At 35.2% G+C, this 16785-nt stretch overlaps 1 protein-coding gene across 1 annotated transcript in view; it reads right to left on the bottom strand.

The window, feature by feature from the left end:
• The window catches only part of SHCBP1 (SHC binding and spindle associated 1), a 34492-nt gene that overhangs the window by 15605 nt on the left and 2102 nt on the right, over window positions 1-16785 (bottom strand). The window contains exons 2-8 of the mRNA XM_020985087.2: window positions 14484-14651; window positions 13945-14060; window positions 10629-10837; window positions 7540-7632; window positions 2799-3032; window positions 2552-2717; window positions 2131-2251 (exon numbers count right to left, since the gene is read on the bottom strand). Of these exons, the coding sequence (XP_020840746.1) occupies window positions 2131-2251; window positions 2552-2717; window positions 2799-3032; window positions 7540-7632; window positions 10629-10837; window positions 13945-14060; window positions 14484-14651 (1107 nt within the window). The remainder of the gene's footprint in view (window positions 1-2130; window positions 2252-2551; window positions 2718-2798; window positions 3033-7539; window positions 7633-10628; window positions 10838-13944; window positions 14061-14483; window positions 14652-16785) is intronic.

The raw sequence follows: 16785 nt of genomic DNA, 5'->3' as shown, positions 1-16785 counted from the left end.
CACAGAACAAATCCCCTTAATAAAAAGATCTGTTCTGTAAAACTTGGACTCAGTCAAAAGGCTGCACCCAGGGACCTAGCAGGCCACACATGGCCTCAAGGCTGCAGGTTCCCCACTCCTGCATCTAGACCCTATCCACTGCACCACCTAGCTGCCCAGAAAAAATGACACATGCAAATAATCATGCAATTTAGGATGCATTAAGTGGATAGGAGATCAGTAAGACATAAGAGACTCAGGAAAAATAGATTACATCTAATTCTGAGGAGAGATGAAGGAAGGGGGGACGGGAATAGGACAGGTTCATAGAAAAGGTAGTTTGAGCTATACCTTGAAGAAAAATTAAAGATTTCAAAAAAGGGAGGGAAAGATGTGAAATGAATTTACTCCAAACACAAGGATATGGTGAGAGCAAATTTATGGAGGCTGAAGAGGGCAGGACAAAGTCAGGAAAGAGCTAGTCATTCTATCTGGCTAGAACATAGAATTCTCAAAGTGGCTTAGTATGACAGAAGACTGGAAAGGCAGGCTGGAACCAAAATATGTCGAGTTTTGAATGCCAGCCTTAGTAGTTCATATTTTATCCTACCTATAACAGAGAATTCGTGAAGGCTATAAGGGAATAATACAATCAGATTTATACATTAAAAATTAATCGATAAGCATTTGTTAAGCATTTACTATGTGCCAGGCCTGTGTTAGGTGCTGGAAATACAAAGATGAAAAAATGAAACAATCCTTGCTCTCAGGGAGTTTACATTCTGTTAAATGAAGAACTTAGTGTATAAACCAATGGATATTCAATTTCTTGCTAGCAGAATGCAAAACTTTAGTACTTACAATTTCTATTTACTCATATCAAAGAAACAAGTCACATAGACTACAAATTTCGAAAAATGCCCACTGTTAGTATATCTACATTCTTTTCTCGTCATAACTACCAACAGTCATTCCCTAAAAGGTTTTATTTGGATTCTATATAGGTATTTATAATGCTCTAGCAATTATGCTATAATTTCCTCACCAATTCAAGAAATCCTCTCATCCACCACACAATCCATGATACCAATATTATTTTCACTATGTTAAAGAAAAAAGTGTTTTTATTGCAGTGATTTATTTTGCAGATGTGTTATTTATACATATACATCACTATAAATCAAATGTAGGAAAGGAGGAAGAGAATGAAAATTATACACATAAAATAAAAAGGGGGATAAGATGATGTAGTGGTGAACAGCAGGAAATTAAACTCCCAGCCTTCCTTCCATTAAGAAGTTTTGACAAGATAAAGATAAAGAACACAGCTTAAGCAGTTTGTGAACAGCTGCAAAAGCCCCAAAATGATATATGGTTTCTTGCATTTCAAATTTTATTGCTAACTTGAAGTTGTTTTGGTAAATAGTGGAACAGGAGCATATATATTTGACACATTATGGAAATATGCTGGACAAAGATAAAGGATTGTAAAATAACCCAAATTTAGAAGTCACTCCAAATGTATGTTAAGACTGAATGCTACTAAGTTGTTATTTTTTTAAATGGGCTCTTTCAATGTTAATTTAAAAAAAAAAAAACACATCAGTCAAGATACAAAGTAGAGATTTTGTAATATGTCACCAAGCTTTTAAAGAATTAAACTAAAAACAATAGTTTGGTTTATGCCAGCTCCCAAAACATGATACCATCTTTCTCTCATGAAAATAAGTTGAATTTACAACAGAATGCCTGCAATATGTATGAAAGAAGAACAATCCAGAACACCAAAAAAACCCACTAAGTTTAAAACTACTTCAAATATAAATTCTAAAAATGAAATCTCAACATATACAATTTGCCTAGAAAATGTCTGGGGTGTTTCTTCAAAAAATTTTTTCTATTTTTGCATCTTGTGTCTGCAAATGTATTTCCAAAAGACAAATACACCACAAAAATATGGGACCATAAACAATAAACTACTCAAATTCCAACTTTAAGCCCAAGATAGGTTTCAAGACAACTCACCCAGAAACTTTCACAGAAATCATATAAACACTAAATTTATATTCTTGAAGCCTAACCAGGGTAGTAATTGATTTCTCTTAAGCATGCAATAGCATGTCAATTGGTTGAATGATCTTTTATACATACCTTCTAATTCAATGGAATCAGCAATGGAAAACATGCCATTTACCACATAATGACCTGGACAAATAATGACAATGTCCCCTTCATAGCAAGCATTTATAGCTGAAAGTGGATCATTATGAAACTGAAAAAGAAGAAAACTCAAAGCAACATGAAAAAGTTATTGCAGGTAGTTTCAAATATCAACTTGGAAAATCATAATATATAATTAACACATATTTTATATATATATGGCACCAAACACAAGTAAATGGCCACTGATGATGAAAGAACGTACAATTTTGCCAACATATTCTCTTCATCTCCTTGTTTGTTTTTAATTTGTTCAATAAACATTACAAACCTATTATGTATAGGTCACTAGTTCTAGGAAATTATCAATAGGTTTTTAGAAATCTGAATTATTTTATCTACTTGAACATACCTGAATTTCCATTTCTTCATGAGACTCCTGATAAAGCTTGTCCCTGAGCAGAGAGTGCAGGAGACTAGCCATCATGGAAGTTGATACAACATGGGTGATCTTTCTACCAGTTGGACGAACTCCTTTTGCTTGAATGCCAGTGTGCTTCTGATAACCAAACACGTATCTTAAACGTACCAAATACATCTGTCAATTCTCAACAAGAGCCATGTGGTGAACATTATCATTCTAAAAAGTAATACACTACCTTAGAAGAGGGTTCTCAATGAGTTTTAACTTCTGTTTCAGCTGTTCTATTTCGGAATACAGCCTTAACCCTTCCGCCATGGAAACATTTTCCAACTCAGTATCTGAGCCACCATTTGATATACTGCTCCTCAAATTTAAAAATTTCCTATAAACTTCTTCACACTCAGACAGTAGATTGCGGTAGTCAATAATGAGCCCTGAAGGGACCCGTTCTTCAAGTATGTCATAATGCCTAGAAGTTTAAAAACATAGTTAAAATCACTGCCTTTAGAGGACTGGATAGGCCTTCCCTAAAGATATAGATAGAAAGAGGCTTGTTTTAATATTGCACACCCTCAAATGTATTCTAATGCTAAATAAAACCACTGTACGTGAAAGACCACCTACCAGAAGTCAGGTGAGAAAGGAAGATCATTTTAAGTTTATTAAGTATTTTGAAAGGTTGGTTTAATTTTTTCCCCTCAGGCCAGGGTACTTCTCTAAGTCCATTAGGAAAAGATAACACTCCTTCACCTTACACTATTGGTAAGTTATAGTTTAAAAAGTAACCTTTCTAGGGGCAGCTAGATGGTGTAGTTGATAGAGCACTGACCCTGGAGTCAGGAGGACTTGAGTTCAAATCCAGCCTCAGACACATGATACTCAATAGCTATGTGACCCCGGGCAAGTCACTTAACCCCATCGCCTCACCAGAAAAAAAAAAAAAAGAAAGTAACCTTTCTTTTCTCATACGTAGAACTGGAAAAATGACTAATAATATATAAATGTGAACAAAAGGATGCAAAATAAGAGAAGAGCAAAGTCTCAAGAAAAGGGGGAAAAAGGAACTCAATACTTCAGAAATGTGTTTGCCAGGGGTCTAAAATACAAAACAATACCATGATTGTAACACATCAGGAAATTACAAGAAATTCAAGTCTTCTTTTTGCCTTTAAGCAGTACTATACCTAATTATGCTGAATCTTCACTTAGGAAAATGACTAAACAATTTAGAAAATTTAAACTTTTGGGATTCTAAGTAGAAAATCATCACTAAATTAAAGAAATACTATAAAAGAAGAACAATAGATGGTTTTAGCTGGACAATCCCATAAATCTACTTTATTATACTTATGCTATTTGCTTAGCTACCTACTCAAAAGTATTACAAACAGAACTAGAAAATTTTACCTCTTTTTAGGTCAAGACAATTTATGGATATACACTAGAGTTCAAACTAATGACTTTTAAAGAAGATGTAAAATCATTACCATCTAAAGAAAAAGAATGTCATCAAAACAGTTTCAGGATAATAGTTTTATCATCAGAGTTAGAAAAACCTGGGTTCAAGTTGCACTTCTGCCAGAATTTGGCTGTGTGACCCTAGGCAAGTCATTTAACCTCTGTGTCCCAAACGAAACTCTAAAATTCTTCAAATTGCAGAGAAAGTACTGATCTGCATTAGTAAATAAAGTTCTGCATTAGGAGTTCCCCTACACCTATGAAATCAGAGGTGTGGTTTTAATTTAAAAAAAAAACTTTGTATGAATATCAAATTACAAAAGACATTTTCTGGATAATATGGAGGAAAAAAATCAGAATCTAAATCCTAAACAAATTAACATCAAATGATGATGAAAACAAATGGTATTTTAAATGAACATAAAATTAACCCATATCTTTTCAAATAAATGCATCAGATAAATCTTGAAAGGAAAGCATTTTATCTGTATTGATTAATGTATGAATATTTAAAGCCATTATAAAAATCTACTTTGCAAAGAGAAATTGGAGAAACAAAACATTAGTTATTCAGCCAAAAGTTTAAAAAGTTGTGAAAAATTAAAGTTAGAATCCAAGAATAGACATCTAAGCCAATCCATCTTTTTAATTCTTTATACTGAATCTCCCAGAATATGGATGTCTAATTTGGATGGACAAGGAAAAAAATGATCTGTGTAACTCAGACCACCAAGCTTTAAAGCATGATGTTTTGAATAGGAAATAAACAATATCTACTGTGTACTGCAAAACCAAGATGGTGTAGTTTTGTTTCCTTTGAGTGCTACCTAATTCCAGCTCCACTCTCATCTGAGACTTTCTTAAAGAATGTTCTTATGTATAATAGTATTCAAGACTTATCAAAATCAAAGATTCTTCTCAACTCTTGAAAACAGTTCTTCCTTTCTGCTTTATCATCTGCTGGTGCTCTGTAAAATGTGCATAAATCATTTATTCTTGTCTAGCCATATAAGACTGTCAAATCTGAATACATTTTTAAAAGTAAAGATGAAATTCTCCAGGTATAAATAGCATTCAACTATCATTATATTTCATTTAAGTTAAAATAAATCATTATTCTTTAAGAGAAATTATATTATGCCTCAAGAATTGTCTGGCTGACTACAATTCTGGCATTTTATTGCCAAGCATGCATCTTAGAAAATAAGAGGGAAAGGAGATAATAAAAATCTCAGCTGATTTGTGAAAAAAATTAAATTATACATTACAATAAGCCTAAAAGAACTATTACTAAAGTCTTTCTCTTATCTTTCTTTTTTTTTATTGTTGTTGGGATTTTTGGCTAATTAGATCAACAGGCCCTTCCTTGGGCGATTAAGGCTCTATTAAAATTGACAGGGTTAGTGTATTGACATTTACAATCAAATCACCTTCCACAGAAAAAGTCACCTTCAACAATATTTTCTGGAGTACAAGTCCTAGTTTTATTCACATTTCAACACTGCGTAAGTCATCCTTCCCAAGTGCAAGAAAAGTTATCTGGTTTTGTAGCACCATCTAGTGGAAAGCTCAAAATCATGTACTACCGAAGACTAGCAATCCTAAAGTAGTACAGAACAATCTATTTAGTGAAAAATTTGTTTTAGACCTTTAAGGAAATAATTGGGGGGGGGGGGTCAGTTGTACAGAAAAATGTGTAGTTTGTAAGTAATCCCAAACTTTGTTAATTCAGACCTCCCTGTATCTTAATGTTTTAGAATTCAATAACAGACCATAAAACAATAGCAAGATATGTTTATCTTTGAATGATATATGAATAATAGCTAGCATTTCTATAACGCTTTAAGGTTTGCAGAACACTTTACAAATATTATTTTATCCTGACAACAAGCCAGAGAGGCAGGTGCTATATTATTATCCACATTTTATAGCTGAGGAAAGAACAAAGGCATATAGAGGTTAGGTGATTTGCCCTGGGTCAGAGCTAGTTAAAGGTCTGAGGATGGGATGATTTGAACAAGTTTCCCTTTAAAAAGGGTTTGCAAAGCAAATCATGTAAATGGTATAATTGGGGCATTATTTAGCCTACTTAATAAAATAATATTTAAGCATTTGTAAGCCCACATTCACAACCAGTGTTAATTGGTTATTAATTGTGTAATATTAATTCTTATAGTCATTTTAACAAATCCAAGGATTTCTACTTCATAAATTATCCTGACAATATTTTGTTAGCCTACTTTGTGCTACCATCTGAACTTAGACTAAATCTAAATCATTGACAAATATTCTATAATTCAAGTAATTTTGGCTATTTTTCAATATTACTGTTAACCTAAATCTGTTGTAGATTTAGCTATATAGAGAGCTTCATTTCCCTCGGGGTTCAGTCTTGACTCTCCAGACTTTCTCCCACACATCATAGGAGCCTTCTCATCCAGCTTACTCCCCTCCCCATGGTTCCTTCTTCCAAAGAGTTACTTCTAAATCTCCATTTTAAGGACAGTGACCAAGCCAGTTGTCTTCCTTCCTCTCCATGCCCCACTTCTGATTCTATCACGGCACAACAGCTTTCTCAGCCTGGAAGTTCACTAGACTCTGACCATCACACTCTAGAAATCCACTATCCCTGCGGCCCCTTTCCCCTTACTGGATGGTTACTCCAAGAATTCCAATCTAAAGTAAAGTGCCCAGGCTAGTCATGTCTTCATTCCTCTCCAGGCTCTACCTATCCCTGACTCTATGAACTTTCTCTGCCTTGCGCACCTTCTCCCTGTCTTTCCTTTTCAGATTCCTTTTATGTGTTGTCTTCCTACGTTAGAATGTAAGCTCCTGGAAGATAGTTACTACGTCTCTTTTTGTTTGCATTTGTATTTTCAGAGCTCAGTACAGAGCCTGGTATACAGTACAGCTTAATCAATGCTTATTGACGACTTATAATGGGGATTCCTTTGGGGTAGGTATTGGAACTAGAAAGATGCTGAGGTTACTTCCAATTCTCAAATTCTGTGATTAATAAATTTTTTTCACCACTTCAAATTTTTTTTAAAGAGTGAGATTCATAGGAGTATAGATTCAGAGTTAGAAGAGACCTGAGCAATGTCTCATTGTGCATATAGGAAACTGAGGACCAGAGAGGTTATGTGACTTGCCTTAAGCTTCCCATCAAGTAAATGACAGAACCAAAGTTTGACCTCAAGCCTTCAAACTCCAAACCAGCACCCTTTCCACTGAATGACGTTATTTAGATAAATTTTTTTGGTGACATGAGTTTTTTTCAGTTTAGTATAATTTCTTAAACTTACGTAAGCTCTGAATCAAGGACCCACCTCCACCACTTTACCAGGTGGTACTCTCAAGTGACTAGCAGGCAGGTTTGGCCTTAGCAAATGATCCTGCTTCTGTACGAGCCCTAGTGTTATACAATTTAATAAAAATAAAATCTAGCTAAAAGCACTCATCACCATTGCAGGCACAATGAAATAAGCCACCTTGAAAACAGTTGACACATAACTTACAAACGCAATCGAGGTTCAACACATCTGACAAAATAATCATATTCATCCTCCTCCTCTTCATCCCAACTCCTCCAAATATTCTGGTAGAAAAACCTAAAAAAAAAGTACATACAAATGCATATGTATACATATATATACACATTAAAAATTCAGTCATTAGCTCAGAATATAAAAATTTCTTCAGAACAAAAACTGAACTTGCAAATAAATCAAAGCAGTTATGCCAGCTATAGGAGTATCCCAAACAATATAAAACATTCTCTCATCTCCTAATAAAAACTCAGAATCATGAATTACACAAGGCATAAACATTCCTTCTACCTACTTCTGGAGTTTTTCCAGAATCACTGATTCTTTCAGTTTCTTTTTTTCCCCCCCAAAAAAATATTAATAAGCATCTACAATAAGCAAGACACTATAATAAATACAAAGAGCATTATAATATGGTTCTTTCCCTCAAGGTAACAATTAACTACGGGCAGCTAGGTGGCGCAGTGGATAGAGCACCGGCCCTGAAATCAGGAGGGCCTGACTTCAAATCCAGCCTCAGACCAAACACTTGATACTACCTGTGTGACCCTGGGCAAGTCACTTAACCCCAATTGCCTAAAAACTATATTAAAAAAAAACCCAATTAACTAGGGCAGCTAGGTGGTACAGTACATAGTGCCCCAGACCTGAAGTCAGGAAGACTCATCTTCCTGAGTTTAAATCTGACCTCAGACATTTACTAGCTGTGTGACCCTGTTTGCCTTAGTTTCCTCATCTGTAAAATGAGCTGGAGAAGGAAATGGCAAATCATTCCAGTACCTTTGCCAAGAAGACCCCTAATGAGGTCACCAAGAGTCAGACACAACTGAAAACAACTGAACAATTAACTACTTGGGGAGGCAGAACACAGATACACATGAAAAGTTAAAGCAAGACAACACTACAATTAGCCCTTGGCTGTCAAATGCTTAGGATTACAATAAGTATTATCAATTCAAAGTCGGGATGACTGCGGGCTTAAGGACTGAATTCATGAGTTCACTGGCATAGGGAACTCCTGAATAAGGAAACTCCTACCAATACAGGTTGGTACCTTCTCTGCAACTCATAATCTTAGAGAGTTGCCTAGAACAATAAGATGTCAATAAGTGACTGGCCCAAGGTCACACAGCCAGTACATGTCACAAGCAGGACTGGAAACCAGGTCTTCACAGTTACAAGGCCAGTTCTATATCCCCTACCATATGCTTAAGTGTGTATATGACATACACACACACACACACACACACACACACACACACACACATGGGTATACATGGGTGTATCTATCTGTGCACAGATTCATATGTTCTACATCAGAAAAAATCCTAAATTTCCCTTTAGATCTACTGTACACATTAATTTTCAGAAGATTCATAACCAGGAAATTCTAAATGCCAGATCTGTGTCATCTTAACTGAAATTAATTATCATGTGATGACATGGTCTGGTCAAAGAAATGAGGTGCCTAACAATATCTTGTTGTATCTAAAAACCTAAACACAAACAAGTGAACAACAGCTCATGGAAGAAAATTATAATGCCCCTAAATATCCCAAATAACTTAATGTATACTAACTTCTCCTTGTGTAAAATTATGACAAAGAAAAATCTTGAAATAGTCATAACTTTCCCCAAAAAGTTCATCTGATAACGAAAACCTTATTGATAAAGCAAACATGAATATTTTGATTGGATTCTTCTAACTTGCTTTTGAGAGACCCACAAATCCAAAGAGTTTCTCCATTATTCATAATTTCCTTAAAATGCAAGCAGTTTTCCTTTACCTCAAACTGTTTCCATTATTTAATAGAAATTCTGGTAAAACCAGGATGACTACTTCACTTTTCTAACAACGCTGAACACAGTTCTTTGGACATGGAGAGGCAATATACATTACAGTGAAAAGAGTAAGAAAGTTGGAATAACAAGACCCAGCTTTCCCACATAGCAACCATATGATCTTGAATAAGTCAGAGGATCAACTGAGCTAAGACAATATGAGGTACAGTATTTTGTAACCATAAAGTGCTACCAAAAAAATTACCATACTTAGCACAGAATCACTGATGGTATTTTGTGCTAAATGCTTTTGTACACTGTCAGAAACGTTACTTACAAACTGGGGCTGAAGAAGATGACGAGAAGGAAGACTTTCAATCTATAAAACCTGGACCCAATTCTTAAAGTATAATAATGGAAATGGGTAGTTTATTAATCACATGGGGACTATTTTCCATTTTCTAGATAAAAATTAAGAAGACAATGTACTCTATCCTTGAATAAACAAATTAATACTTTTTTTTAAAAATTTAAGCCTTTTTTAATGAAATGGAACATCCAATCACTCTCCTGAATTAATCAGTTAAAGATACAAAAACTTCAGCTGTACAAAGCAAATGAGATTTGAGATATAAGTGATCCTATTTTACAGTTTTTTCAAAAACTCAGAAAAATACAAGTCAATACAAATAGGTTCTGATACAGTTTTAATCTCATTTGAAGTACAGAAATAAGTTAACAGTAACCATGCAAAGCTGAAATCAATTATGCCAAAAAGTACTGATTGAATTTTCCCTGAAAAAATACAGGAAGGAGCACAGAGGATTTTTTTTAATCAGCATTAGCCCAGAAACTGGTAAAAAAGAAAATGGAAGACACGTGGAAAAATCAGGACAAGTTTTTCTAGCACATATCATTCTCTATCATCTTGCTAAAAGTCAGTTCTTCAGTCTTGGGACTCTCTCAGAACATATAATATTTATTTTCCCTTAAATTCACAGATATTGCCTATAAGCCCCAGCTTCCCAGAACCTTAAAAATTCTCTAATAACAATTTCCAAATAACCCAGCTCCTACAAAAATTCACCACACTAAAGAAAAGTCCTTTCTATAACTGCTTCTGCAAGCATACATTTAAAGAAAAATCTTCTACCTTTAAGCATTTTAAAATAAAGACATAATAACTGGTCTGACAGCTTGGTTTGGGGGTCTTCATTACTTCAATTTCATCCAACATTTCTGGGTACAAGATCACTTTTATACATTTCTCTTCTTACCTGACATGTTCAACTGCAAGTGCTGTCTGGTCAAACTCGCCTGAAGCATCAAACACCACCCACAGTTCTTGAAGAGGCAACCGATTTTCTTTCAGTTCCAACAATTCTTTCATGCATTCCAAAGTAAAGGTACTAACTCGAGATTCACAAAGGTAAGGGCGAGTAAGCTTCACTTCTGCTTTCAGAGAAGAAAAATCCACATTTGTGACCTGAAATTTAAAATAATATGACAATTTGATAAGAAAGCATTCTTATCAAGTGTGCAAGTAACACTAAGCTAGGAAGGACAGCTAAATGCACTAGAGGATAGAGTAAGGATCTCAAAAGATCAGTCTAAGGGGCAGCTAGGTGGCACAGTGAATAGAGCACCAGCCCTGGAGTCAAGAGGACCTGAGTTCAAATCCGGTCTCAGATGACACTTACTAGCTGTGTGATACTGAGCAAGTCACTTAACCCCAATTGCCTCACCAAAAAAAAAAGATCAGTCTAGAACAACGGATCAAATGTAAGATGCCATTTAATAGGAATAAATACAAAGTCAAACACTTCAGTTAAAAAAAAAAAACCTCCCAAATGAAAGACGGAAGAGGCACAGCTAGATAACAGTTCATGAGGAAAAAGCTCATGAGGTTTGTTTTCAATGGGCTACAAACTCAAAATGAGTCAACAGTATTCCACATAAGCCAAAGAAGCTAATTTGATCTTAGGCTGCATTAAGAGACATGGCAGTCCCACCGCATGCTGCTTCAATCAGTCCACATCTGGAATACTACATTTAGTTCTGCATGCCACATTTTAGGATCTACACTGACACCTGGAGAACATCTAGAAGAAGGCAACCAGGATGGCAGTGGAACCAGTGACCACACCATATGAAGAGCAAACGAAGGCATTAAAGATGTTTAACCAAAAAAAAAAAAAGATTGGGGGGAATGGAAATAATAGCTGTCTGTCTTCAGGTACTTGATGGGCTATCATGTGAAAGAGAAATTAGAACTCTTCTGCCTGCCCCCAGGAGGCGGGGGGGGGGCTTGTAAGGAGGCTGGAAGATCACTTCTAAGGGATGATGTCAAGATTCCAGTTCAGTTATGGTTTAGTGTAGATGACCTCCAACATCTCTTCCAATTCAATCTATAAAATTCTTTGGAAGAGTGTGTAGGTAGGTTTTCTGTTTCATTTTAAGACAAAAAAATTACTAAAAATTTAATAATTCAGAGGTAAAAAATACTATTTATAAACTGAATCAAAAAATACATAAACTTTAACATATATAAAGAGGAGTCAACTCCTTACTGATCTCCCTTCCTCAAGTCTCTCCTCTCCGCAATCTATTCTGCACAAATGCCAAAATGATTTTCCTAAAGTGCAGGTCTGACCATGTTATTCCTTTACTCAATAAACTCCACTGGTTCCCTATTAGTGTATTGCTTAAACAACACAGAACAGACCAAAGTTACACTAAGACTCTAAAGTTAAATCACAAATATCCACATTTGACTTCAAAAATGTAGGCATCTTCCTAAATTCACAAGTTTACTGTGAATGTCATCCCTTTTAATACTGCAGAATTTCAACAGGAAGAATGTATTTAAGAATGTCACAGTTCAGTCCTATACCAATAATCAAAGGACCTTTAAGACCCTTGAAGTCTTCTGAAACTTTCAAATTTCATGGAAAGCAACCTCTTCAGTACCAAGTGGTAAAGGAAAAAATTACATTGAGAGAACATGGCAAAGTAATCACTACGCGAGAAAAATCTTGTTAGTTTTTCTTCACCCCAAATACAATTCTTCAACTTACGGCTATTTTTCTGAATGATCTTCCTTTAAAAATTCTCATCTAAAGGACAGTTTTAAGGGGAATTTATTGCAAACTTTTTTAAAATAAAAAGTAAGCAGTGTAACAGAGGTTCATAGTGTCATATAGAATCCTCTGTTTTACTCTTTTTTGTGTTTTTTGTGGAAATGTTCTTTTTGTGTTGAATTTCAGAATTTAAAAAAATCAAATTCTGAAAATAAATATGTACTCTCATCTGTCTAGAATCTTTTTTCACTGCATGGAAGGAAATGACTCCAATAAAGCCCTACTTCAATGCATCATCATGGTATGGAGATAACATCAAGTTTTGGAAAGTTATGCTCTCAGGGCACAAGCACCTAAAGTTCTATCAAGCAGGAACTGCTTCAGATATTGGCCCAGGAACAAATTATCATCCAAGCACCAGCACAGTTAAGATGAGAAAGGTTCACTAATTACCAATTGATTGCAATTTTTTTGGCCAAAGTAACCCATAAAATTCTCTATTACAATTCTGAGGGAGCACCACACTGATGTAATCATGAATCTTTTAAGGTAAATAATTCATTGATTAATAATCTGGGTAGAATAGATACTCTACTTTAAAGTCAATCTATACCAAGATATCATCAGACAACAGAAAGTATTCTCGCTCCCATGTGAACTGAGGGAGAAAAAATAAAGATGTCTTGATCAAATATGAAATATTTTTGTAAAATATTGATCTCAAAGATTAAAAAATTATTCCAGAAGATTCTCAAAGAATTATCCTAATAAAAATTTCTGTGTGAACTTCATTCCAAATTAATACAGAAATCCAGAGTTAAGATCAAAAATTCACAAGCGACATCTATGATTCACTGTCTTATCCATAAGCACTGCAGTAAATGACACTGTTTCTGAAAGAGTTGTAGTATAGTTACTTGTATTCACATTTGTTGGTTTAACATTACAGTTTAGCAGGGTTTTTTGTGGTCCAGTTAACAAACACTAAGAAAATTCACAGCTGTAATTAGAGTGCAGATTTAATGGGAAAGACCCAGTCAGTTGAAAAATAAGATTGTTTTACTTCTTGCAATGGGGCACATTACCAAGAGATTAACCATACAACTACAGATTTGTTAAGCAAAAAATGGACTGTCTTGTATTGCCTATTTGGTTTGAGCTATTTAATGTGCTACAATTAAGGCTACAAAAAATTAATTGACACTGCTGTTGACTTTATAACTAGGCCTTCTTTTTAAAATGAGTTCAGGATACCTACACTTCGTAGATCTGTAGTCAACTTCCCCTTATCAGGAGGGCATTGAAACTTAAACTACTGAGATTCCCAAATAGCTTTCCTTCAGTTGCTTTTCAAATTTGCTTGCTTTATCCACCATAGCAATTAGATGTGGAAAACATGCTATTTTCAATCAGCTCATAAACTTTAATTAAAAATAAGTACTTTGGCTATAACAGTCTGAAGCAAAGTGCTTTTAGCTAGAGACAAATGTCTTAAGAACTGAATTAAATTTACCTCAACCAGCACCTCGAACACATTAGTGCGCCAGATTGCCTGCCATCCAGATGGTTCAAGGACCTTCTCCAAGTACTCAGCTGTGAATTCCCTTACCTCGGAAGCCTTGCAGTCAGCTACAAACAAATTAAATACTTGAAATAAGAATTTTACTACATAAAGCAGAAGGAAGCTACTGTCCACCCAACCATTCGATGTGCGTGCTCTATTCTCAATATGACACTGCAGTCAGATTGGCAAGACTTCTCAAATGCATTAACCATAACACATATTTCTTTGTAGTAACTACTCTTTGAAGCAGTAAAAATATTATCATCCTCATATTACAGATGAGGAAATTGAGGTTTAGAGTTTGTATTGCTTCCCCAAGATTCCATTCCCTATCTCAGAAACAGAGGCTCTACTTACACAGTAATTCCAACAGCAGGTTCTAGGGTACAGCAGTGCAGTAAAAAGATACCATATTCCCACCAAATTACAAAGACATTGAAAATATAAGAAGCAAGAAAGCCCATCTTACATGCAAAGTGAATACTTACCTAGAATATAATCTTGATAGGCTCTGAATCGCTCATAGAACAAAAGCTGATTTGTTTGGAAAATGTCTGGAAAAGATACATTCCCTTCTGGCACAGACTTTTGCAAAATGGTCCCTGGCTTATCATGCCTGCCATAATCACTGAATGTATCTTCATCTTGGAATAAGTCTAAAAGAATAAAAAGAAGAACATTCAACTTCCTAAACACTTCCAATGCTTTTCAATTACACAAAAATTAAAATACTTACTCATTAGAACAACAGAGAAGCACAAATGGGTGTTCAGGTATCAGTTTATTTACCTCTCTCCTTGTCAGATGGGACTATAGTTTATCTAAGCAAATCTGAAAACATATTAAACTAAAAGTTCTACTTCAAAATCCTAAGAGCTTTTTTCAAGTTTAGATGTTTACATCAAAAGATGCTTTCCTGACTTTCCTCCAAAGAATACACCTCTAATTCTTTACCATGATTTAGCACTTTTCATTTACTCAACATTTTATAGTCATATGGTATTTCCCTCATGACAATACTATAAATTTGCTGGGGAATAGGGAAAAGGGTGATTTATGACTCTTCCTCTCTACAGACTGGCACTGTTACAGAACTGAGAAGCTCTTCTTTTTTTCTAACACAACTTCAAGCTCACAGTGTTCATTCAATATACAGTGATAAAACAACCTTTACTAAAAAAAAGGTTTACTTTCATCTTATGTAGGCTATGGGATTCCTCCTCGCTGGAGACCTTAGCACTTTAAAGAAAATTGTCCAAAAAAACCCTCTATTAGCTGGCCCTCAATGATAAGAATATGAACAGTCATATAATTATATCAAACATTTACTATGCATCGTAGTTTCTGTAGCTTACCTCTCTGCTTCTACTCTTAATAGCTGAGTAACAATGCAAGATTTATCTTTCCATGCTGACTTCCCAAGTTTTACCTGTCTCCCAAACACTATTCTATACAATAACATATCATGTTATAACAGGATCCATTTAGTATTATGGGCCAATGTTTAGAGGAAGTTACATGGCACAGCAGATAGAGTGCCAGGACTGGAATCAGGAAGACTCATCTTCCTGAGTTCAAATCTGGCCTCAGACACTAACTAGCTGTGTGACCTTGGGCAAGTCACTTAACCTGTTTGCCTCAGTTCCTCATCTGTAGAATGAACTGGGGAAGAAAATGGCAAACCCCTCCAGTATCTGTCAAAACCCCAAATGGGCTAACAAAGTATCCGACATGACTGAAAACAACTGATCATCATCAGTGTTTATGGTTGCAGTCGACAGATGGATTTAAGATTGACAGGAGCAGTATTATTGTTTCAAAGCCAGTTAATACTAGTATGCACTAAATATTGGTAGCACTCACTTCTCTTAACTCTCACTGCTCTTGCTTTCCTAAACTCTTTCTACTCCAAGTCTTGGGAGTGCCCGGTGGCCTGCACTTAGCTTTACTTAGCTAAGTACACAGTACAACAATGGAGGCTTACAATGCAATGGGGACCTACATTTCAGGAATGAAAATACTGACTGGGTTGAAACTAGAGAAGCCATAAGGTGACAAAATAATAGCAATAACTCACTTATATAGTCCTTAACATTTTACAAAGTACTTTCTTCATAAGAACTATGTGTGAAAGGTAATAACTCAGATTTATATGGAAGGGCTTTCCTCAAAACAATCAATCAATCAATAAATATTTATTAAGCACCTGCTATGTGCCAGGCACTGCGCTAAGTGCTTGGGATACAAAAAGAGGCAAAAGATAGTCTTTGCCCTTAAAGAGCTTACAATCTATTTGGGGAGACAACACGCAAATAAATATATGCAAGCAAGCTATAATTAGGATAAATAAGAAATAATTAACAGATCAAAGGCACTGGAATTAAAAGGGGTTGGGGAAGGCTCCCTGTAGAAAAAGTATTCAATTTTCTATTTGACAAAGAAGGTAGTTGAGATTTAATTCAACTTAAGAAATATTTATTAATAACTACTAGGGGCACAGTACTGAAGGATACCAAGACAAAAAGAATACAACCCCACCCTCAAGGAACTTATTTTCTACATGGAGGGGATACAATGTGTACAGAGATACATATCTTATAGGGTTAAGATGCAATAAAGACAAAGGAAAAGACTTTGGCAAAATGAGTAGAAAAAAAAATCTACTCTCAAACTCATAAATTAGTGACTTGCCTATTGTCAACAATTCAACCCAGGTTACAGATCAGAGTTGGAAAGGTCCAAATCCAATCCATTTACATTACAGGTAAAGAAAATGAAGCCCAAAGAAGG

The sequence above is a fragment of the Phascolarctos cinereus genome, unplaced genomic scaffold (genome assembly GCF_003287225.1).
Source record: "Phascolarctos cinereus isolate Bilbo 61053 unplaced genomic scaffold, phaCin_HiC Scaffold_2;HRSCAF=192, whole genome shotgun sequence".
Taxonomy (NCBI): Eukaryota; Metazoa; Chordata; class Mammalia; order Diprotodontia; family Phascolarctidae; genus Phascolarctos; species Phascolarctos cinereus.
Note: the sequence above shows the minus strand (reverse complement) of the source record. Positions and strands in the feature narration are given on the sequence as shown.